We start from the raw sequence: 25,657 nt of genomic DNA on the forward strand, positions 1-25,657 counted from the left end.
CACATTTCGAAAGCCTCTATTCTCTTCTTGTCCAAACTAGTTATCGTCCATGTTTCACTTCCATACATGGCTACGCTCCATACAAATACTTTCAGAAAAGACTTCCTGACACTTAAATCTATACTCGATGTTAACAAATTTCTCTTCTTCAGAAACGCTTTCCTTGCCACTGCCAGTCTACATTTGATATCCTCTTTACTTCGACCATCATCTGTTATTTTGCTCCCCAAATAGCAAAACTCCTTTATAACTTTAAGTGTCTCATTTTCTAATCTAATTCCCTCAGCATCACCCAACTTAATTCGACTACATTCCATTATCCTCGTTTTGCTTTTGTTGATGTTCATCTTATATCCTCTTTTCAAGACACTATCCATTCCGTTCAACTGCTCTTCTAAGTCCTTTGCTGTCTCTGACAGAATTACAATGTCATCGGCGAACCTCAATGTTTTTATTTCTTCTCCATGGATTTTAATACCTACTCCGAATTTTTCTTTTGTTTCCTTCACTCCTTGCTCAATATAGAGATTGAATAACATCGGGGATAGGCTACAACCTTGTCTCACTCCCTTACCAACCACTGCTTCCCATTCATGCCCCTCGACTCTTATAACTGCCGTCTGGTTTCTGTACAAATTGTAAATAGCCTTTCGCTTCCTGTATTTTACCCCTGCCACCTTCAGAATTCGAAAGAGAGTATCCCAGTCAACATTATCAAAAGCTTTCTCTAAGTCTACAAATGCTAGAAACGTAGGTTTGTCTTTCCTTAATCTAACTTTTAAGATAAGTCGTACGGTCAGTATTGCCTCACGTGTTCCAATATTTCTACGGAATCCAAACTGATCTTCCCCGAGGTCAGCTTCTACCAGTTTTTCCATTCGCCTGTAAAGAATTTGTATTAGTATTTTGCATTCGTGACTTATTAAACTGATTGTTCGGTAATTTTCAGTTTGATAAGTCACGGATGCAAAATAGTATGTTTAATTATTCTCTTTACTATTAAAATGTCAAATACGAGCAACAGCTCTAAATTGATTGACATGCTCACAACCTGTGCTCGTAAATAATGGACTTGTTGAAGAATAAATATAGTAGTTACAAGAACATATAATCATTTGTAGTGGAGTTAGGAAAGTTTACTGGAAATAATTTGCGAATTTGGTAACACTGCCGTAAAAAGAGTGTGAGAAATAGGGATCAGCAAGTAAAGGGAAGGGCAGGAGGACGTACGGAAGCACATAGTTGAGGCTGGGACGCTGCTATTTTCGGCGTATTACTGTAGCGCCACAGCCTTTGCAGCCCCGTGCTCCAGAGACGTAGGAGCTGAACAAGAAATATGATGCGGCCACGTTGAATGTGGGCAGCCACCATTACCGGAAGGCGCAGTGCTCCACGAAGCTGGCGTTTTGTGTGGAAGCTGAAAGCGACTGAGGCCTCTTCGGAAAGAGCATTCAGCTCTCCTGACGGGCAGAAGCGCTCGGCTGTCCCACATCGTCTTCATAACAGCGGCTTTCCCTCCTCTCACGTCGAATGGCGACTGCGGCGTTTTTCTCCCCGCCTCTTCCAGGAGTAAGAATTTCGTACGGTGAATTTGTGTATGATGCCTTTAGCCTTAGCAAGCGTCCTATTAGTTGTTCTATTCCCAGCATTTTAGGAGACTTTACTCAAAAGACTGATGTCATGCAAGAAGCATTTAAAAAGGTCAATGAATTGCAACACAAGATAAAGAAAATACAAGATAAGAACAAAATATGTTTATTCGACTCCGGAAACGTTTCCATTGGCAAGAATTCATTTACGTCAGAGAACACATTTGAAATCGATCGAAGCATTTGTATCTCATATCTTGAGCTGTCTATCGACATGTGATTCTCAGTCGAGTAGCGGAGTTTTGTGACTGTATTGATTACCACCTTCACTCTGAATCGAATTGATAGTGCCAGAATTATAACGTGATGGCGATATTTGGAAAAAGTAGACTCGTGTCACACGCTTTAATGAAATCACCAGCGCTTTCCATCCACGGTGCCTTCTGCTAATCAGTCGATTTGTGTGGCGCAAATAGGTAACTTAGTTTCCGTTAACCCGAATATTTGTGAGTGATGGCCTTAATACTGTCCAGGCTAACCCACGATTGGACACACATCAGTTTCAGTGATAGTCACCAATTTTGTCCTATCATCTCTTCCACTTAACTATCGACCAAACGTAGCGCATCATCATAGTTAAATTAATCGCAGTCACATTTTCTGCACAACGCTTAAGTTCATTTTCACAAACATCAAATAAATTTCATGTCTTTACTCGATACTCCAATAGACATTTTTTTAAGGCAGTAATGTACAGTTTTCTGTTGAAACTGACTGCTAGAAAGAAAATAATGTTCTGTTCTGTGAAAATATATGGTTTCGTTTTCTTTCTTACAATCGGTGTCAACTATGACAATAGGGCATTTGAACTATTAGACAAATTGTTTCCAACAACAGAAAACTGGACGAAATAAAATATGATGATACTGAACGCCGACACCATCGAAGGTGGTCGCACTTCAGATGTAACAAAAATATTATTTATAGCGTGTATACTGCTTCTCTATATAATAATGTTTACAAGAAGACGACCTGAACTCAGAGGTAGAATTCACAACGCTGGCATCAGATGTACCGAGAGAAAGGGAGAAAATTATTAGAATGATGAACAAAATGTATCCGCTGCTGACGAGTACCCAAATGAAAACCAGAACCAAACTTAAGGCAATACAAAACCACGATTTTACCAACAATACTATATGGGTGCATCACTTGGGAAATGAAAAGCAGTACTAACGTCAGACTATTAGATATGCTTCCAAACAGATGCCTGAGAATCATTCTAAAACTCCCAAGATGGGCTGGGACAGACGACATACATCAGGAACAACAACGAGCTACTAGAAGACCAAATAAAACCTCATGGACGGAACGCTACAAAAAATGAACAACCTAAAGCAGATGAATAAGCATCTTAACTACAGTAGAACTGTTAACCCAGGCATATCGCGAAGGAATAGAATGCCAGGAGCAATTAGAGAAGGCCCATTTTAGATGAATAGATCTACATCTACAGCTATATACATACTCCGCAATCTACCATACGGTGCGTGGCGGAGGCTACCTCGTACCACAACTAGCATCTTCTCTCCCTGTTCCACTCTCAAACAGAATGAGGGAAAAATGACTGCCTATATGCCTCTGTACGAGCCCTAATCTCTCTTACCTTATCTTTGTGGTCTTTCCGCGAAATGTAAGTTGGCGGCAGTAAAACTGTACTGCAGTCAGCCTCAAATGCTGGTTCTCTAAATTTTCTCAGTAGCGATTCACGAAAAGAACGCCTTCTTTCCTCTAGAGACTCCCACCCGACTTCCTGAAGCATTTCCGTAACACTCGCGTGACGATCAAACCTACCAGTAACAAATCTAGCAGCCCTCTACCAATGAACCGAAGACAACTATCCGCCTTCCCCACAACTGCCATTACATGCTTGTCCCACCTCATATCGCTCTGCAATGTTACGCCCAAATATTTAATCGACGTGACTGTGTCAAGCGCTACACTACTAATGGAGTATTCAAATATTAGAGGATTCTTTTTTTCTATTCATCTGCATTAATTTACATTTATCTATATTTAGAGTTAGCTGCCATTCTTTACACCAATCACAAATCCTGTCCAAGTCATCTTGTATCCTCCTACAGTCACTCAACGACGACACCTTCTCGTACACCACAGCATCATCAGCAAACAGCCGCACATTGCTATTCACCCTATCCAAAAGATCATTTATGTAGATAGAAAACAACAGCGGACCTACGACACTTCCCTGTGGCACTCCAGATGATACCCTCACCTCCTATGAACACTCACCATCGAGGACAACGTACTGGGTTCTATTACTTAAGAAGTCTTTGAGCCACTCACATACTTGGGAACCAACCCATATGCTCGTACCTTAGTTAGGAGTCTGCAGTGGGGCAGATGAAGATTATCTCAGCAGGCCTAAGGGACCGAGCCCCCAAAAGCTTGCTGACGATGAACAAGAAACTGAAATTATTCTTAAACATCAAGAAGTCGAGTCATCGGAGATGGCAGCACTTCAGATGAGTCAAAATTGTTTCTAGCATATAGGTTGCTTCTCCGTATATACAGTTTTAAACAAAGGTTGCGTACCTCGCAGTCGGTTTTAACAGAAAACCTGTATGTAGGAGGTTCCATGAGGAAACGGCGTTACTGAGGGATGTGATAGAAACGATATTTTGAAAGAAGGAACTTCCTACGATCGTATGGCCTATTGTAAATGATTTCCGAAATAGAACTAGCTTAATGTAAATTATTATTTACTTTCTTTATTATCCAATTACATTGTCGGGTTTACATATGGACGTAAGTACAACAGTTATTAAACATTAAAACATGCGTTTTACAAATTGCAAGTTGAAAAACACGTACTTTCAGCACATTCACTTCCAAGCATGATCGTACACGTCACATTACAGCTGTTGTGCAGTTCACAATAAATGTTCTGTCTCCTACCGTCAAATTCAGTGCTTTTGTGTAATTTTTGGGGAACATACGTTACTTGTCCAAGTGGCACTGCACGCTCCTTAGTGAGGGCAGCAGCGACCATAATGGGACCAAGCAGTTCGTCTCACGTATTCACCTTTCGTTTGTACGGGCCAGGCTCCATCCAACGCCATAAACAAAAATCTAATGGCGTGTGGTCTAACGTTCTAGGCTGCCAGTTAATTAAAGCTATTACTGCGACCAGCCCAGTGATTAGGGTAAGACGTATACGTGCGCGCCATTAGTCCAATAACAAATGCACAATAAATGTTTTCTATCTCGGAAACCATTCGAAATAGGGCATAAGTCCGTATGAAGTTTTTTGCTTCGGATGATTGTTCTTGTCGTAGACCTGAATACTGAACATTCCTTCTGAGACACACTTATTAGGAAAGTTGCATTTATGGCTTATAGGCTTACGATTACAGCGCTACGACGCAACCTGAATCGTCAGAAGTTTTGTGATGTTACCCATTTGCAGATTAAAAGTATGCGAAATGACTGCATTGGAGCTACTATCCTCACAGATCAAGCACCTGGAGAGGTCTCTCTCATACCTCGTATACCAATAATCCCAACCAAATTACCCATTCATTTTAAGCAACTTCAGTTTCCAATCAAAGTTTCGTTTGCGGTAATAATAAACAAGGTTCAGGGTCAGACATTCAAATACGTTCGACTTGATTTACGATCAGTATGTTTTATGCAAGGTCAGTTGCATGTTACCCGTTCACGAACTGATAGTTCAGTAAAAACCAGTTCATACTCTTAGCACACGTACGCAAAAAAATGAAAAATGTTGTATATTTTGGAATTTTCTAATCGTGTTGTGTGCAAAAAAATAAAAACAAACTTAAAAAACAATAAAACGATAACAAAAGAGTCTTTTTAATTCATATTTTACATTATTTATTATAATTTCGAGTTCCGTACTTTGGAAGTGAGCGAAGTCGCGATGAGGAGCCAGAATTTGGGTCCTGACACAATTCCCAGGATACCCTACGTCAGGACGTGTACCCAGTCCCGACACGTATTTGGCAAGTGGGAGGGCATTGGCAGGTTCGCAAGAGAATAAATAAACTCGTTGAGAACAACTTATGGAATTGTATTTTCTGGGATTATGGTAGCTTCGATACATTTATAAAGTTGGTCCTGATATTTCGTAAGCTCGTATTTTGTTGACTATTGACTAGAAGACATTGTGGAATTGTTTCGAACGCTTGCCGGAAGAGACGAAACTGTGACATCAATCTGGGCGACGCTGTCTGTTGCCTTTAGGAATTCACTGAGGTACAGAGCAAGTACTAAATCTACATCTACATCCATGCCATGCAAACCAATGTGAAGTGCATGGCAGCGGGTACTTCCCATTGTACTAGTTATTAGCATTCTCCCCGTTCCATTTGCGGAATGAGCGATGGGAAGATGACTGTTATATGACTGTGCGCACGCTCGTAATTAAACTTGTCTTCATCATCCGTATAGGATATGGCAAATTCCTACATTTGCCATTTAAAGATGGTTCTTGAAACTTTCTAAGTAGGCTTCCTCGGGGTAGTTTACATCTGTTTTAAAGAGTCTGCCGCGCGGTCTGAATCCTCCCTCGGGCATGGGTGTGTGTGTCGTCCTTAGAGTAAGTTAGTTTAAGTTAGATTAAGTAGTGTGCAAGCTTAGGTACAGATAACCTCAGCAGTTTGGTCCTATAAGACCTTACCACAAATTTCCAAATTTCGAAAGAGTCTGCCAGTTCATCTTCTTTAGCATCTTTGTGACGCTATTCCGCGGGCCAAAGCAATCTGTGGGCGGTTGTGCTGTTAGTCCTTTTTGGTAGGGGTCCCACTAAGTTGAGCAATATTCCTGTCTGGGTCGCGTGAGTGATTTGCAAGCAATCCCTGTTTACAGTATCCAGATCGATTCTTACAGAGGTGACTTTCGGTTTGTAGAAAGGTCATCACAAACGAGCGCAAACGTGTTCTTTATTTCTACAGGAGATTTATGTGAGCAATGTAGGCCTATAAATATGAGCGTGTCTCCGATGAGCCATCCTTTAAATACGGATGAACTACGCTTTCAATGTCACACGGACCTTTCGTCATTTCGTGCACCAACTACCATCTTTATATTTAAAGTATGGAAACAACTCTGCACCGTCACCTCTTTTCCGCACAGTCGCAGTATTATGCTCGTAACTCAGAAAGTAGTGAGCAGCCGCTAAGCTAAGAAAATTTGAACCGTCTTTTACGAGGTTATCGTTTTTGCAGTTCAAGCTACAGGCTGCGACAATTCTTCCGTCTTATCTCTTCCAGTAGATTTGCTGTAAGTGCCACTTCCTCTTTCATAACTGGAGCTAGCAGTGTAGGTCATCTGCCCAAGACAATTACACATCTATCTCTTACAGCTTGTGAAGAGGAAGAAAAATATGCTGTGGTTTGAGAGACCACTTCACTGCGTTTATCCTCGCGTCGTCATTTTGTGAACGCCTCCCAAGTAAGGGGGTAAGCAAACGTAAGATCTAACAGCTTACCATGTACGACTATAAGTGTGCTTTGTGGCAGAATGTGATATCATTCATGCCAAGAAATTTTAACCATTTTCTAGGAATTTGTTAGGGATGTACTAAGTCGTGGAATAGCGACTGCTAGTAAATCGGGTATCTTGTGATTGAAAACTCTTGTTTTTATTAAAAATACTGGACATAACTTATACATTGGTACCTGTTGTTATCTGATAATAATCTTTCGAATAGCGGTAATGTATGTACAATTCGAAAGCAGTGTCTCTTTCCAATTCACGAAATCTGACGCGACTGATTCACCTTCTTTATGGCAGACAGCCATTTTTCGCGCATTTATTGCAGAAGTGCGGTGTGATGCGATGAATTCAAGAGCCCTTCAGGAAGAATATTGGACAGATAGGAAGCTATGTAAGTTAAGAAGCGAAAGACGACGATCGCCGTAAAAAAGTCCCCCCCCCCCAAGCACACGCACGTACAAACACACGCACACACACACACACACACACACACACATACAGAAAGAGACATAGAAACTGCTACACCTGCCTAATACCGTGTATGGTTCCCGCGAGCTCGCAGAAGTGTCGAAACACGACGAGGCATGGCCTCGACTAATGTCTAAAGCAGTGCTGGTGGGAAATGACACCACGAATCCTGCAGGGCTATCCATAAATCCGTGAGAGTACGAAGGGGTGGAGATCTCTTCTGAACAGCACGTTGCAAGTAATTTCAGATATTCTGAATAATGTTCATACCTGGGGAGTTTGGTGGCCAGCGGAAGTGTTTAAACTCTTCTGAGTTCCTGGAGCCACTCTGTAGCAATTCAGGACGTGTAAGGTGTCGCATTGTCCTGCTGGAATTGCCAAAGTCTGTCGGAATGCACGATGGACATGAATGGATATAGGTGATCAGACAGGATGCTTACATATGTGTCACCTGTCAGAGTCGTATCTAGACATATCAAGGGTCTCATATCACTCCAACTACACGCCCCACACCACTACAGAGCCTCCACCAGCTTTTACAGTCCCCTGATGATGTGCAGGGTCAATGGATTCATGAGGTTGTCTCCATACCCGTACACGTCCCTCTGCTCGATACAATTTGAAACGAGACTCGTCCGATCGGGGAACATGTTTCCAGTCATCAACAGTCAAATTTCGGTGTTGATGGGAGCAGGCGAGGCGTAAAGCTTTGTGTCGTGCAGTCATCTAGGGTACACGAGTGGGTCTTCGGCTAGGAAAGTCCATACCGACAATGTTTCGTTGAATGGTTCGCACGCTGACACTTGTTGATGGACCGGTCTGCCCGACGGGAGGTCTCAGTAGTCACACGACATTCTTTTCATCTCTAGGCAAGTCCTGCCCCCCCCCCCCCCCCAATCCCGAAATCCACGTGACTTTCGGTTGTGGGGGTATCTGAAAGACTGTAGGGATCTATTTCGGGCTCTTCATGATCTGAAGGATAGTGTACGACGATGTATCGCTCTGATTACACCAGATAAGCTAGGAGCAACTGTCGACCATGTCGTGTTTCGGATGCAGAATATTGCTGAGTAGGGAGACCGTACGCAACCTCTGCAACTTGGAACCATGTCCTATGAAAGTGCTCAAAAATGGTTCAAATGGCTCTGAGCACTATCGGTCTTAATTTCTGAGGTCATCAGTCCCCTAGAACTTAGAACTACTTAAACCTAAGGACATCACACACATCCATTCTAGATTGAAGCGCCTTGAACCGCTCTATCACACCGGCCGGCTATGAAAGTGCCATGACCACTGTTATCATGTGTTTGATCGTTCCTCCCCTTTACCTACACTCACACCACATTCTGACTGCTTACTGCCCCATATTTTCACTTGGAGACAGAAAGTGGAACTATTATTCTTTTAGCAAACTCCGCGAGCGTACCGATCAATGAACATACCTACGATGCTTTAGCGTCCTGCGATGCATATAGCCCACACTGTAGCAGTCGGAACACGGTCAGTTTAAATACAAACACCCAGTATATAAGTTATAGATGTTTTTCGACATTCAGGAAGCAAGCCTCTAATAGTTCTCATCCAGATCCTTAAGGTACAGTTAATACTGATTGAAATAGACACAAGATTTAGTAATAACAATGATGATAGATGAGATTATGGACACAAGAAAAGTAACAGCAAGGCGAATATGGAAAGTGAGGAAGGAACGTAATAAAAATCAAATGAAAATAGGTTTATAATTAATAATTAATTCATTGGAGTGCCAAAATGGCATACAAACAAATTCCATTACTACGTACACTAATTCTCCCTTCAAGGGGCATGACGGTTCCAGGAGAACAACGTGTAATACGAAATTTAATTTTGGAGAATGGTATGAGACGTTTCATATGTATGCCTCGGCTGTTTTTTTTATTTATGGCTCCAAACTGACTTTATTTCATTGACAAAGGCATGTATATAAAAAATAATAATTTGTGACAGTAAATGTAAAAACTATAAATGTAGTGGATAGGCAGATAAGAACAAATGCTTACACAAATGTATTTTTTGTTCATTTTCATACATACATCTTGAGGGAGGAAGAAAAGCTGACGACAGCATATGCTAGTGGCACTTGAAAGAATTAATCATTTCTAGTGACGCCACATGTCAGACAGTACAACGAAATAGACAAAATCTGCGGACTTTGAAAATGATGTACGGAAGTAAAGCCAAAGTTCATTTTAGTGTGAGACGTTTTAATAATTGGTAAAGGTTAATAAGAACGGCTAAATAATGTGTGTATCAAGTAATGCTTAAGAAAAAAAATTTTTACGACTTCTTCTTTCCTTTGAGAGCCCTGTTGAGTAAATATGTGTCATTTGAATTTTTTTTAGTTTATTTTCGTAAATTTTTTTCAGGAGACGAACAATTTATTCTTTTGTGTTTGGTGATGAAAAACACTTAATTATATATATATATATATATATATATATATATATATATATATATATATGCCAGTAATAGGTAATATCCTCATATCCTCCTTTTATGTAAATTAATCTATGAAAGAGCGAGAAGCTCTGAATACTAGGATGTAACATTTGGCCGTTATGTGGCTTGTTTTGGGGACCTATTACAAGTTTGACGGAATAAATGTTTGTTTTGATTACTAACTGAGTAATTATTTAAACAAATTGTGAACACCTATTTATTTTTTTATAACGACTGACAAAATTTTCGAATTTATGTCAACAACGAATTAGCGTGGCTTATTCATAAAAGCAAGATATATTATCTGGTATTTTAGCATTTTGAAATGTGCATTTTTGTGTGTAACTTACGAAAGTTCGTTATAGAAAAGGAGATGGGACATTCTGTTGTCAAATGACGAAATATTCTTTCCTTGTTTGATCTCACATAACTTCATTTGAAAATTTGTTATTGGATTTTGATCCTTTTCATGACGAGGGGCGTTCAACGAGTAAGGCAACACATTTTTTTTCTGAAAGCAGGTTGGTTTTGTTCAGGATTGTAATACACCACACATTATTCCCTACTCATTTGGCTGCAAAAGCCAATTTTTCAATATAATGTCAGTTCAATACGACGACCTTACGCCGCCTTACTGTGAGGGCCTGTGTGCTCGCACGGTAGCCCTCTACTGCTCGACGTCGGAGCTAACGACTTGTTGCATCAATAACCGCCCCATTATGCACGTACTGCTTCCCGCAAAATTCAGTCATCATTGGGCCCAACAGATGGACGTCGGAAGGTGTGAGATCCGGCCTATACGGTGGATGAGGAAGAACAGTCCAATAAAGTTTTGTGAGTTCCTCTCGGGTGCGCAGACTTCTGTTAGGCCTTGGGTTGTCGTGGAGAAGGAGATGTTCGTTTGAATTTTTGTGGCGACGAACACGCTGATGTTCCTTCACTTTCCTGAGGGTCGCCCAGTACACGTACGAGTTGATCGTTGCACTACGAGGGAGGGCATCAAGCAGAATAACCCCTTCAGAGTTCCAGAAGACCGTCAGCATGACTTTACCAGCTGAAGTTGCGTCTTTTAAATTTTCCTTTGGAGGAGAGATGGTGTGGTGTCACTCCGTGGATTGCCATTCTGTTACCGGTTCGAAGTGATGAACTGATATTTCATTGCCTGTTACGATTGTTAACATCGAGTATTGATTTAAGTGTCAGGGAGTCGTTTCTGAAAGTATTTTTATGGAGTGTGGCTATGTATGAAAGTGAAACATGGACGATAAATAGTTTGGACAAGAAGAGAATAGAAGGTTTCGAAATGTGGTGCTACAGAAGAATGCTGAAGATTAGATGGGTGGATCACATAACTAATGAGGATGTATTGAATAGAATTGGGGAGAAGAGGAGTTTGTGGCACTACTTGACTAGAAGAAGGGATCGGTTTGTAGGACATGTTCTGAGGCATCAAGGAATCACCAATTTAGTAATGGAGGGCAAAACGCGTAGAGGGAGACCAAGAGATGAATATACCAAGTAGATTCAGAAGGATGTAGGCTGCAGTAACTACTGGGAGATGAAGAAGCTTGCACAGGATAGAGCAGCATGGAGAGCTGCATCAAACAGGTCTCAGGACTGAAGACCACAACAACAACGTGACGATGTTCGACAAAAAATTGCTACGATCATTCCTCACAGGTGGTCCTTCGTTGCTCTTTATGGTCTTCTGTTAGGCGGCGAGGAACCCAGGACCGCACACATTTGAGCGCCCCAACCGGTGGACGAGTGTGTCAGCACTACCCTGAGCAACGTCCAGTTGTGCAGTGAGGTGACTGCTTGCGATGCGTCGAACATCTCGAGTGAGATTGCAGGCGTCACAGCTGTGTGCGGCCAGCTGACACACGGGAGATCAGACAGGTTTGCAGCGGTGATGACAGATGCCTCGCCCAACGACTCACCGTGCTTTTGTTCACTGTTAGGTCTCCGTAGACAGTCTGCAAGCGCCTACGAATATAATGACAGCTCTCTGCTTGGAACGCACTTCCGTTACAGACGTCAGTTTGAAGGCTACGTATAGCGCCGCCACCGACCGGAACTTCATGAAACTAAAGGGACTGAGGAGAGAATATTCCACGATAGTCCACAGCAAACTCAGCATTTTTTCAACTGAAACTTTTCGAGAAAAAACATGTGTTGCATTATTTGTTTAACGCCTTCTCGTATTTTCGATGCCGGGTGAATAGAGGTTATTTTGTAACTACAAAAGTATTTTCTGTCACGTACGAGCCTTTGAAATCACTGATTTGATTAAATGAGATGACTATAATTTCTTTTCTGTAAGATGTAATTACTGAAAAACACAAAACTATTATGAAGATTTACTCAGGAGTTCGGTGGGGCAATATAAATTACTGTGGCGATGGCAAGCTCAAAGCTAGAGGAAGCCACCATGAAATGGTTAAGAGGAGGCGATATCGCATCTCCGCAGCGTGTTGAGGACGTGGACGGCTCTCTGACGACAGGGGCAGCGCCGCGCGGCCCGCCACTCACCGGTCTAGCGTGAGCTCCTCCAGCTGGTTGAGGTCGCAGGCGATGTACTCGAGAGCGGCGTCCGTGATGCGCGGGCACCACGACAGGTCGAGCGAGCGCAGCTTGCCCAGGTTCTCGGCGATTAGTTCCACCCCGTCGTCCGTGATCTTGCTGCAGCCCGACAGGCTCAGCACCGTCAGGTTAGGCAGCGAGTGCACTGCAACACAAGCACGAGCCCGTCACCAGCGCGCACGAGGGGGCAGGTTGTATGGGGGCAAAGCAGGTAGGTCCGAGAGATGACACGGAGGAAACAAAACTAATGTATGTATGTAGCGAGACACAAGCACTTCTTCTGTTTCATATGTTTCACACACATAGGCATCCGCAAAGGGGGAAAAGGGGGCACTTGCTCCCTCCCGGAACCTGAGGTGACAAAAGTCATGGGACAGACAAATGTACGTATACAGATGGCGGTAGTATCGCGCACACAAAATATAAAAGGGCTATGCATTGGCGGAGCTGTCATTTGTACTTTGCTAATTCATTTGAAACCGTTTCCGACGTGATTATGGCCGCACGATGGAAATCAGCAGACTTCCAACGCAGAATGGTAGTTGGAGCTAGGCGCATGGGACATTCCATTTCGGAAACTGTTCAGCAGTTCATTATTCAGAGATCCACAGTGTCAAGAGTCAACCGAGAATATCATATTTCAGGCATTACCTCTGAAATTTTTATGGATGACAGTGCGCCATGTCACCAGCCACAGTTGTTCGCAAATGGTTTGGAGAACATTCGGGACAATTCGAGCGAATGAGTTGGCCATCCAGGTCACCAAATATAAACCCCTCGAACATTTATGGGACATAATTGAGAGGTCAGTTCGTGCGCAAAATCCTGCACTGGCGACACTTTCGCTATTATGGACGGCTATAGGAGCCACATGGCTCGGTATATCTGCACGGGGCTTCCAACGACTTCTTCAGTCCATGCCAGGTGGAGTTGTTGCGCCGTTTCCGACGCGATTAAGGCCGCACGATGGAAATCAGCAGACTTCGAACCCAGAATGGTTGTTGGAGCTAGGCGCATGGTACATTCCATTTCGGAAATCGTTCGGCAGTTAAACATTCAGAGATCCACAGTGTCAAGAGCAAAGGAGAGCAAAAGGAGGCCAGGCATGAAGTTAGGAGATATCTCATGACTTCGTCACTTTAGTTTATGTTACCACATTCTGGCTCAATTTCAGTAACGAGTATCTGCAGTGTTTCAACGAGGGTCACGCTGAAAGTCGTGAGCAACCCATTGTTAAAATTCAATTTCTAACAACATAACAAAAACGACATCATGATGGTAACCTACAGACTCTCCACCGCATGTTGCTATATTGTGACGTCATTATCTTCTATCACGTGACCAGAGGCAGTACTTCCAAAATGGCGGTCATCTATGTCTCGCTTCAGTATCGTGCTGTCATTGAATTCCTTGGTAAAGAGGGATATCTACTACTGAAATTTACTTCAGACTTCAACTTGCCTTTGGAGATGACTGTTTGGGTGCTACTACTGTTAGGAGATGCGTGAAGCATTTCAAAGATGGGAAAAGCCTCGTAGCGGTTGCCTGCGAACTGCCTCCATGTTCGCTACAACGGAGAGTTGGTCATCTCATTACAGAAGAAAGGCATGTCACAGTGAGCGAAATCACTGTTAACCTTCCAGTAGGTCACAGTGTAGTGCAAATGTTTCAAAGCTTAGGTTATCGAAATGTATGTGCCCGTTGAGTCCTACGTTTATTGAAAAAAGACCACACGCTTCAGAGTAAAACAATCAGCCAAAACCTTCTTCAGAGATTTCAAAATGAAGGTGATCAACATTACGAGACGGATGTTCACAGAGCAGTGAGTCAGTGCCTTTGTGCATCTGGAATGGATTTCTGACGTAAGGGTATTTTCAAATTTTCAGATAGATGGGGAAAACGTCTGCAAAGATATGGAGACTATGTTGAAAAACGAGAGAAAAGTATGTAAATTCCGATGATATACTTGGTATCTCTAAAAAATAAATATTAAGAGATTTAAAAATTATTCCTTTCTACTTTCAATATGGCCCTCGTAAATAGCAAGTTTAACATTGCTGTGATAGGAAAAAGTGTGGCTTTCCAAGTTTACTTCCGTTTGCTTACTTGGGCAAGTATTACTTTCATATTTTACCTGATTATCTGTGTTGCATTCCAAAAGAATTTTCTCGGGTATTTTTTAAATTTAACACTTTCAATTTTCATTGACAACATAACATTATTTAGTGTATTAATAAAAATATTTCTTGTGAAACACTCTCTGAATTCCTTGTAATTAACTATAAAAATATGTAAAGTCATATTGTTAAATAAAAATAGTGGTTTTCATATTCACATTAATAATATAAAGATTGTTGTTGTTGTGGTCTTCAGTCCTGATACTGGTTTGATGCGGCTCTCCATGCTACTCTATCCTGTGCAAGCTTCTTCAACTCCCAGTACCTACTGCAGTCTACATCCTTCTGAATCTGTTTAGTGTATTCATCTCTTGGTCTCCCTCTAAGATTTTTACTGTCCACGCTGCCCTCCAATGCTAAATTTGTGATCCCTTGATGCCTCAGGACATGTCCTACCAACCGATCCTTTCTTCTAGTCAAGTTGTGCCACAAACTTCTCTTCTCCCCAATCCTATTCAATACCTCCTCTTTAGTTATATGATCTACCCATCTAATCTTCAGCATTCTTCTGTAGCACCACATTTCAAAAGCTTCTATTCTCTTCTTGTCCAAACTAGTTATCATCCATGTTTCACTTCCATACATGGCTACGCTCCATACAAATACTTTCAGAAACGACTTCCTGACACTTAAATCTATACTCGATGTTAACAAATTTCTCTTCTTCAGAAACTCCTTTACTACTTTAAGTGTCTCATTTTCTAATCTAATTCCCTCAGCATCACCCGACTTGATTCGACTACATTCCGTTACCCTCGTTTTGCTTTTGTTGATGTTCATCTTATACCCTCCTTTCAAGACACTGTCCATTCCGTTCAACTGCTCTTCCAGGTCCTTTGCTGTCTCTGACAGAATTACAATGTCATCGGCGTACCTCAATGTTTTTATTTCTTCTCCATGGATTTTAATACCTACTCCGAATTTTTCTTTTGTTTCCTTTACTGCATGCTAAATATACAGATTGAAAAACATCGGGGAGAGGCTACAACCCTGTCTCACTCCCTTCCCAACCACTGCTTCCCTTTCATGTCCCTCGACTCTTATAACTGCCATCTGGTTTCTGTACAAATTGTAAATAGCCTTTCGTTCCCTGTATTTTACGCCTGCCATCTTCAGAATTTGAAAGAGAGTATTCCAGTCAACATTGTCAAAAGCTTTCTCTAAGTCTACAAATGCTAGAAACATAGGTTTGCCTTTCCTTAATCTAGCTTCTTAGGTAAGTCGCAGGGTCAGTATTGCCTCACGTGTTCAAATACTTCTACGGAATTCAAACTGATCTTCCTCGAGGTCGGCTTCTACTAGTTTTTCCATTCGTCTGTAAAGAATTCGCGTTAGTATTTTGCATCCGTGATTTATTAAACTGACTGTTCGGTAATTTTCACATCTGTCAGCACCTGCTTTCTTTGGGATTGGAATTATTATATTCTTCTTGAAGTCTGTGGGTATTTCGCCTGTCTCATACATCTTGCTCACCAGATGATAGAGTTTTGTCAGGACTGGCTCTCCCAAGGCCGTCAGTAGTTCTAATGGAATGTTGTATACTCCCGGGGCCTTGTTTCGACTCAGGTCTTTCAGTGCTCTGTCAAATTCTTCACGCAGTATCGTATCTCCCATTTCATCTTCACCTACATCCTCTTCCATTTTCATAATATTGTCGTCAAGTACATCGCCCTTGTATAGACCCTCTATATACTCCTTCCACCTTTCATAAACAAAAAATTAAAGGAATATATTGCTACTTATCGCAAAGATGATTTGTTGTGTTGATGACAGGTACAACGAGAAGACTGTTACATATTTAGCTTTCAGCCAAAGCCTTCCTCAGAAAAGAAACCACACACACATTCACACAAGCAAGCACACCTCAAGCACACACCTCCGGAAGCTCTGACAAAATGCAACTGTCACGTTGAACCTTACTGTTGCATTCCAGTCACTTATAAAAAAAAGTAGCAATTTCATGCAGACGCCCAAGGTCACATTGTAACCTAGTTGTAACAAGTTACGAGAGACAGTCTCTAAGGAAAAGAGGAAGATTTAAGTTTAATATCATGGCGATGGCGAGATCATCAGGTGTCCTTTTTCATCCTCATCTACATACGTAATCAGGAAGTCACTGTACAGTGTATGGCGGACGATACGTCGTACCAATTTAATTTTGATGTACAAAGTTACCTGTGTACATTAAAAAAAAACAATTCGTGCCATTATTCCTGGAGAGGTTACAGCGGCAGTTTATTGGTAGTACTTTAAATGTAGAAATAGTAGCAATTTCCTCTTTTAAACAGCAAGATTGTAAATCCTATTCAGTTTACGTACTGAGCAAGGGAAAAATGACTGCTGTACACACAGTAATTTCCTTATCGTAATCTCATGATGCATTGGCAGAATATTTGTTGGTAGCAGCACAATGGTCACACAGTCTTCTTCTAATCGTCTCTAAATTTATGCAACAGGATTTCCCGAGAACTTTGTCGTCACTGTTCCTACAATTCCCAAAGAATTGCGTTATACAATTTGCACGTCCTTAGGGGACGTCTCATCATATTCATCTGGAATTTATTGAGAGTTATTTGTTTTGTTAATGCAGTATTATAATTGTATTATACACACATCAAAAAACGTTTTGCATCAACTCGGGTCCGAGAGTTCCGGAACCTATACAGAAAACTGGAATAGAGATCAACATAAACATCATTTCCGCCCTTTTTATTGCTCATGAAAACCACACATTGTATGTTGTACTACCATACAGGTGGTGGTCCAGATTGCTGCACACATCGGTACCTCCAATAAGCAGTAGCACGTCCTCTTGTATTGACGCTTGCCTGTATTCGTTATGGCATACTATCCACAAGTTCATCAAGGCACTGTTGGTCCAGATTGTCCCACTCCTCAAAGGCGATTCGGCGTAGATCCCTCAGTGGCGTACGTCGGCGCCACATAATGTCACCCCAAAACAGCAGGGAACCTCCACCTTGCTGCACTCGCTAGACAGAATGTCTAAAGCGTTCAGCCTGACCAGGTTGCTTCCAAACACGACTCCGACGATTGTCTGGTTGAAGGCATATGCGAAGAGATCGTGATGGCAATCTTGAGCGGCCCATTTGGGATGTTGTTGGGCCCATCCATACCGCGCTGCATGGTGTCGTGGTTGCAAAGACGGACGTCTCCTGGACGTCTGGAGTGAAGTTGCGCATCATGCAGCCTATTGTGTACAGTTTGAGTCATAACACGACGTCCTGTGGCTGGACGAAACGCATTATTCAACATGGTGGTGTTGCTACCAGGGTTCCTTCGTGCCATAATCCGTAGGTAGCGGTCATCCATTGCAGTAGTAGCCCCTGGGCGGGCTGAGCGAGGCACGTCATCCACGTTTCCTGTCTGTATCTCCTCCATGTCCAGACAACATCGCTTTAGTTGACTCCGAGACGCCTGGAAACTTCCCTTGTTGAGAGCCCTTCCTGGCACAAAGGAACAACGCGGACGCGATTGAATCGCAGTATGACTGTCTAGGCGTGGTTGAACTACAGACAACACGAGCCGTGTACCTCCTTCCTGGTGGAATGACTGGAACTGATCGGCTGTCGGATCCCCTCCATCTAATAGACGCTGCTCACGCATGGTTTTTTTACATCTTTGGGCTAGTTTAGTGACATCTCTGAACAGTAAAAGGGACTGTGTCTGTGTTACAATATCCACAGTCAACGTATATCTTCAGGATTTCTGGGAACCGGGATGTTGCAAAACTTTTTTGATGTGTGTAATTACGCACGCTGGACCGCGATATTTCGCCAACCTGGCGATGCTGAACTGGGGTCAGCGATTGAATGCGATGTCCTTTACAAACGGACTGCAGTTTCCCACAATCCTTCCAACATATGTAAGTCTTCCAATCGCATTCCCTAGTAGACTTAAAAAGAGAAAAAAAGCTATCCTAATGGGAACGGAAATGGCAGATGTGATGTACATGCACAGACAATTGAATGATTACAATTTCAAGAAAATCGAGTGATTTACTCAAGAGAAAGTACTTATCAAATTGAGGAAATCAATAACGCGTTGATCAACCTCTGGCCCTTATGCAAGCAGTTATTCGACTTGGCATTGATTGACAGAGCTACTGGGTGTCCTCCTGAGGTTATATCGTGCCACATTCTGTCCAACTGGAGCGTTAGATCTCAAAATCCCGAGTTGCTTGGAGGGCCCTGTCTATAGTGCTCCGAATGTTCTCAGTTGGGGAGAGATGTGGCGAACTTGCTGGCCAAGGCAGGGTTTGGCAAGCACGAAGACAAGTAGTAGAAACTCTCGCCGTTTGCGGGCGGGCGTTATCTTGCTGGAATATAAGGCCAAGATGGTTTGCATAAAGGGCAACAAAACGGGGCGTAGAATATCGTCGATTTACCGCTGTACTGTAAGGGTGCCGCGGGTCCTGTTTTGAAAATAAATGGTACTACAATCATTCCTGGTTGTTACGCCGTATGGCGGGCATAATTCAGGCTGGTATCCCACTGCTGTCCAGGGCATCTTCAGTCACGTCAAGGGATTCAGCTCGAAGTGGGACTCAACACCGAAGACAATTCTACTCCAGTCAATGAGACGCCCAGGACAGTCGTGTGATATCAGTATGACTGTCTTTCGCTGTACAATCCTATAACCAGTAGTGACGGTCTGGGATGCCAGCGCGACGTATTACTTTTTTTTTCGTTAGCGTCTACCCCGTCTGGTTACGGACTCCGCTGTGCTCAAGTTTCCGCACATTTATTTTAACTAACTTTGCGGCCGGATGCCCTTTTCTTCGCCGCAGACGTGTGCGCCATTTTTCTGTGAACAGTGTAAACTTTGTTCTGCGTGTGACCATATTTCAACTGTCTGTGTTATCTCATTTTCTGAAGCGGAAAGTGAGGGAGTACCAGCCCAACATTTTGAAAGGGAACAGTATATTCCACTTTAATTAAAGCTGTGTGCAGCTTGTGTCACTACTTTTTGTCAGCAACTTGTTACTCCAATTTTTTCCTTTTGTTCTCCTCATGGGAACTTTATTCGCCCAGCCGATGGTAGCGAAGAATGTGAATGTGTAATTTATTTTTTTCTTGGTGCTGTTCGTCCGCACCACCCTGTGTGTGTGTGTGTGTGTGTGTGTGTGTGTGTTTGTGTAGCTGTGCGCACGCGCGTCGCTCTGTAACTGAAAGGAAACGGTCAGTTTTTTCTATACAGAAAGAATACACCAGGGCGAAACACAACGTCAAATTTTCAGCTACTAAGACACAGTCTAAGAATTTTAAAAAAAGTGTTTTTTTAAGTTTGCCGAATTGCTAGTTCCCCATGCGGCTGGACAGCGGTACGCCCTTGCTCTAGCTGTAGCAGACAGTACATGTGCAACCTGGAGGGCACATACCTTGATTGACGGCACATCGCCGGCCGTTGTGGCCGAGCGGTTCTAGGCGCTTCAGTCTGGAACCGCGCGACCGCTACGGTCGCAGGTTCGAATCCTGCCTCGGGCATGGATGTGTGTGATGTCCTTAGGTTAGTTAGGTTTAAGTAGTTCTAAGTCTAGGGGACTGATGACCTCAGATGTTAAGTCCCATAGTGCTCAGAGCCATTTGAACCATTTGACGGCACATAGGAAAACTGGTTAAATGAAATGATCGTATGGCAGCGATGGCCGGAAGTTCGGACGCCGAGTTGCAAGTCTTTTCAGGTTACGCCACATTGGGCGACTTGCGCGTCGGTGATGATGTTGAAGTCAGCACCAACACCCAGTCCCCGAGCAGAGAAAATCTCGGACCCGATCGGGAATCGAAGTCGGGCCATCTACATGGCAGTCAAAAGTGCTGGCCACTCAGCTAAGGTGGTGGATGGTAAACAGGTAACACGGCACAATGCTATGGTAATTTGTAAAGGTAATTACAGTTACCGTTGATTGTTTCTCTGACACAGTCGTTCATAGTTACTATTCGCTCGGATTTGCAACTCATTTAATATTCATGATAACCAGCATTTGCCTTTTCTGTACTACTAAGTCTTAACAAGAGAGATAATGATGAATTAATTTTCTTTGTGATTTCTTTGCATATGCTTGGTAACAGCATCTGTCTTTGTGCAGGTTCCAGAGTTTCACTGTAATGTGGAATCCAGTGTTTTCAATCTAGCAAAAATAAAATACGACGAACGTAGTAAGCAACCGAAATCATCCACTTCTCTTGAAGACCTACATACATGTTATTTATTGGTTGATTTCTCGGACATTCATTCCAATGATGTCGACATTTCCTTAGAAAATTTGGAAACATCGGAGAAACGGGAAGTAACTCGGATAATTCCGTTAATTGTGGTTCGAACGATAACTGCTGTGCTAATTAAAGTCCAGAACAAAAACAGAGTACGTTCCAAGTCCAAAGAAAACTTGTACGTCAGTTGCTCCAGTACACACGCAATAAGCAGAACAACGGCCACGAGCATTTCTTACTCTGTTCCTGTTCTGTGTAAAAAAAATCAAATGGCTCCAAGCACTATGGGACTTAACATCTGAGGTCATCAGTCCCCTAGACTTAGAACTACTTAAACCTAACTAACCTAAGGACAACACACAATCCATGCCCGAGGCAGGATTCGAACCTGCGACCGCAACAGCAGTGCGGTTCCGGACTGAAGCGCCTAGAACCGCTCGGCCACATGGGCCGGCGTTCTGTGTAAATAACATTAGTAATTATTGTGAGATGCCTTTTTCTCTTATCAGGTATGCCTGGTGTAAGGAAAATGTTTGTTTTCGTCACCCAACAGGTACTTCTCATTTTTGTGATGACTACAGGGAGTAAAGAAGGAACTGTTTCATTGTTACCCAAAATTTGCAGTATTCAAAAATTATCTTAAGAACTATGCTACAGGAAATGTTATTAATTGTTTAAAGCCAGTAAGTTAAAGTCCCTATTCATGGAAGTCGTTTGTACTGTAACACCGTACAATGCCTTGACTTTCTTACCTCTGCTTGTCACTTGCATAACAATTACATTTGCAACAGTGTAGGTGTTAATATGAACTGCAAGTTATTCAAAATATTAATGCTGTGAGACAGTTTTGGTATTCAAGCGTCAGAAATGAGTAACTTTAACACTTGAAAAAAAAATACTTGCAGTGCGCCTTAGCAGCTGTAATCTTGACAGTACTTTTTTTTGTGTATTCTGACTGCGTGAAAAATTTCAGGACGTGTTTCGACATGTCGGATTGGACCATTCCCTTATGAGAGTACACAAATATTTTCAAGAGCGTTCCTCGGTAGTCAGAGAGTGTCAGAATGTCATTAGTCTATACAGCCAACAAGTTTTTAAACTACTTGGGTTAGGGCCAGAGACATGTTCAGTGACAGGAAGTACGGTCCGCCCTGGTATAAGTAAGGTGGCAGGTACTGGGAGCAGCCTCGCAAGCCGCCCGGCGGGAGGCGAGCTGCAGACGAAGCTTTTGGCTCACTGTCCGGCTGGCTTTGGTAAGTAATGGATGTGTTTGACACGCTCTGCTGTTACTAGCAAACAACGTATTTTATAAAGTTATCTAGAGTTGATATTTCAGTTTCTTCAGATCAGTTGTTCATCGCTACAATGCGTAGTATCCGCAGATATTCATAATTCGGCATTTTGGTGAAAATACATGTAGTTGAAGGTACCTCGTGCAGCATACTTTGTTCTGAGAAGACACTGGTCTATACTAGACTCTGTAGTGTGAAGATAAAGGATATTATTTGTGCAAAGATTCTATATTCGTTGTATCCGTGAATTGCATTTTTATTTCTTAGAGAGATTTTTATTTTTTAGATATTTCTTAAATAGATATCTGCTTAAAATAATTAATCTTTGTCAACGACAGTCTGTTTCATTTATCGCCATTGTGCAGTATCTGCGAATACAATTTTGCTGAGACCGTTTATAAATGTGAATGTCAATTATATTGTACTCACGTCTAGAATGATATGAAGTACATATTAAGTCGTTAGTGAACTGTCTAATAACTACCAGTCTTCAATAGAGAAGACGTGTTTTACAGTAGAGAAGATGAGCAAGTGCTCGTAGCTCCTTAGGTATGTGTACTAGACATTTTGTCTTTGTTTTGGTCCATACTACCTTCTCTGAAAGTTACCTACCCTACAATCTTAGCAACAACAGCGCCAGTTAGTGTATTCCAATGTCAGAAATATCAGAACGGTTTTCGCTGATAAATTTCGATTCGTTCGTTTCCGGTGCAGGTACCCTTACATCAAACTGATACATTTACGCTTCTCCATCATCCTAGAAAGTTTGTAACATCATCACGGAATCACACTGTATATACATAGATTTACAGGCGCCGTGGCCTATAAATTTGACGCCCTGTAGCGCCGTTGGATGACGTTTCCGGATATGGGTTCCCATGTAAAACTTGATCTACTAAGTCCCCTCTACAACCTCTGGAAGTCTGTAGCATGAATTGTGAAATACCCTGTAGAAGAGATGCATCTTAATTCAATTAATGTTTAAAAGATTTTTGGGAAGTAATGCTGTCATATGAATCTTTAGCACTGAACGATGAAATTACATGCATGATCCACTGACAATAAATCAGATATATTATTGAAACTTCCTGGCAGATTAAACTCCCCGGCAGATTAAAACTGTGTTATTACTGTTTTAGTTTCCTTGTCATTGGTGTTCCTTTTTTATGCATGACATTTTTGTGAAATAAAATATGTTCAAAAACAATGATGTCTCACGGCTCAACGCAACCGTACCATTTTCCTGTTCCATTACAAGCACATTAAAGATAATGGTGCTCCGTCTCCTAATAAGGTGTCTTATGCCGAAAAAAGGCATAATGGCGGATCTGTACGTACGTTTCAAGGGAATGAAGCCCATTCAACTAACTGAGGAATCATGTTATGCAATTTTCTGTTGTGTCATTAAACATTATAGATCTTGGCACAATGTCTACCCAACGTGTCTTAGGTTACCTCATCTGCTGCTGTTATCGAACAAAATTCATGAATTTGGCGACTAAACGTTCGTCGAGATTGGAGGAAAGATGGAAGGAAACGAGACGGATAAAAACAGATCGAGGTCGACTGCGGGCTTATTCCGTGCTGCCAAAGTACCAACGAAAACCAGCCGGTTCCCTACCGAGACTAGTGTTTCGCCTGCATGGACAAGGTGTTTATCCTACGTCTCACTACAGTCACACGGTGTAAGTATACCAGGCATTAAGTCGTGGCGGAGGATGTGCAACTAACTACAGCGTCATCTTGTTAAAGTCCACCATCGGTACAATATAAATATTCTCTATCTATAATTTTGAAACAGCTGTATTGTGGAAGAAATAGGTGCTGCTAGTAACTTTTTAAATCGCGATAATTGATTCTAACCTGCACACTGAATCATCAGTTGTCTCGTTATCTTGAGGATATACGTAGATAGAGGAAAATGATTGGGCTTTAATGCCCCATCGATGAAGCGGTCATTCTAGACGGAGCAGAAGCTCGCATTGCGGAAAACGGGGAAGGAAAACTATCGCGTCCTTTATTGAGGAGACGTACCAATACTTGCCTTAAACATTTTATGAAAATGACGTCAAATCGAAATGTGGATGACTGGATCGGGATTCACATCGCCGCACTCTCGAATGCGAGTCCATTACCTTAGCGCTGCGCAATGTTGCTCAGTTTTAATATTCCAGACTTTATATTTAGACCGCCGTAATCCCTTCATTATAATCAAGTGAGTAGGATGTGTTTGTATATTATCCACGGCTTGGGACTGACGCATGCAAAGTGAAGGATTACAGGCAGTAATCACAATGATGGAGATGTCTACATTTCGGAACCGAGCGGTTATTACCCATCCATCTGAACAATTGGCTAATTGTAGCTGAGACAAAATAGGCAAACTATAATCACATCAACCTGTTTTAGTGCCGGTAGAAATGTGCTGATTGCAAAAACTCGGGCGAATTGTGATAGCGAACTAAAACCAGTTCTCAGTTATGGATGTAGCTAAACAACAGATGAGATGCGACGTTAGTTAGAATTTTATCAAGATGTCGAACGAACCGTTCCCATAGGGGCAGGCCTGTAGGGCTACACAGTCTGTAAGTCTCTGGCCAGTTGGTAATCTTTGAACATGTAACTGAGAAAAGGACTAAAGATGATTTTAGGAATCGTCCCACGACTTGACTTCAATAGCTTGCCAGATTCACTTACAGTCATGAACAACTGAAACAGAGATAGCTGCTGAAAGAGGACTACGATGTCATGTTGATTAACGTTGTACTTAGAAACAGAGATAGCAGCTGAAAGAGGACTACGATGTCATGTTGATTAAAGTTGTACTTAGACGTATCATGTGACTGTATGATGTCAAATCCTATATTGAAAGTCAGTGATGGATACGAGACGTCATATAATCGAATCACCGCAGACAGGCGATGAGTGCTTGACACACTGGGCACTCCATCAACGTCATGGTTGTAATAGTTCAGGTAACAGATGTATTACATGAGCAAGAACAGTGTCTGTTTTGTTCCTTGCCCCCTCAGTCATTGGACTGTGTTACATAAAATACAAAAGGAGAGCAGCGTGTGGAAATAAAGCGCAAAAAGCGTCGTACTACAAAAATGTATGTTCAAATTTTCTGCTGGTGAAATACGGAGTCCCTCAGGGATCGACATTAGACACGCTTTTCATTTTGTACGTTAATGCAACCGTATCCAATGTACCTGACAACGTAATAAATAGGAAGGTTCGTTTGACGCAATTAGTGGAATTAAGATTTTCTCTTAACATGGAAGACATTAATCTCTAAG

General features: G+C 42.2%; 1 protein-coding gene across 1 annotated transcript in view; it reads right to left on the reverse strand.

The window, feature by feature from the left end:
• Window positions 1-25,657, reverse strand: part of LOC126176488 (F-box/LRR-repeat protein 16) — an 831,486-nt gene that overhangs the window by 149,863 nt on the left and 655,966 nt on the right. The window contains exon 5 of the mRNA XM_049923643.1: window positions 12,609-12,804. Within this exon, the coding sequence (XP_049779600.1) occupies window positions 12,609-12,804 (196 nt within the window). The remainder of the gene's footprint in view (window positions 1-12,608; window positions 12,805-25,657) is intronic.

The sequence above is a fragment of the Schistocerca cancellata genome, chromosome 3 (genome assembly GCF_023864275.1).
Source record: "Schistocerca cancellata isolate TAMUIC-IGC-003103 chromosome 3, iqSchCanc2.1, whole genome shotgun sequence".
NCBI lineage: Eukaryota > Metazoa > Arthropoda > Insecta > Orthoptera > Acrididae > Schistocerca > Schistocerca cancellata.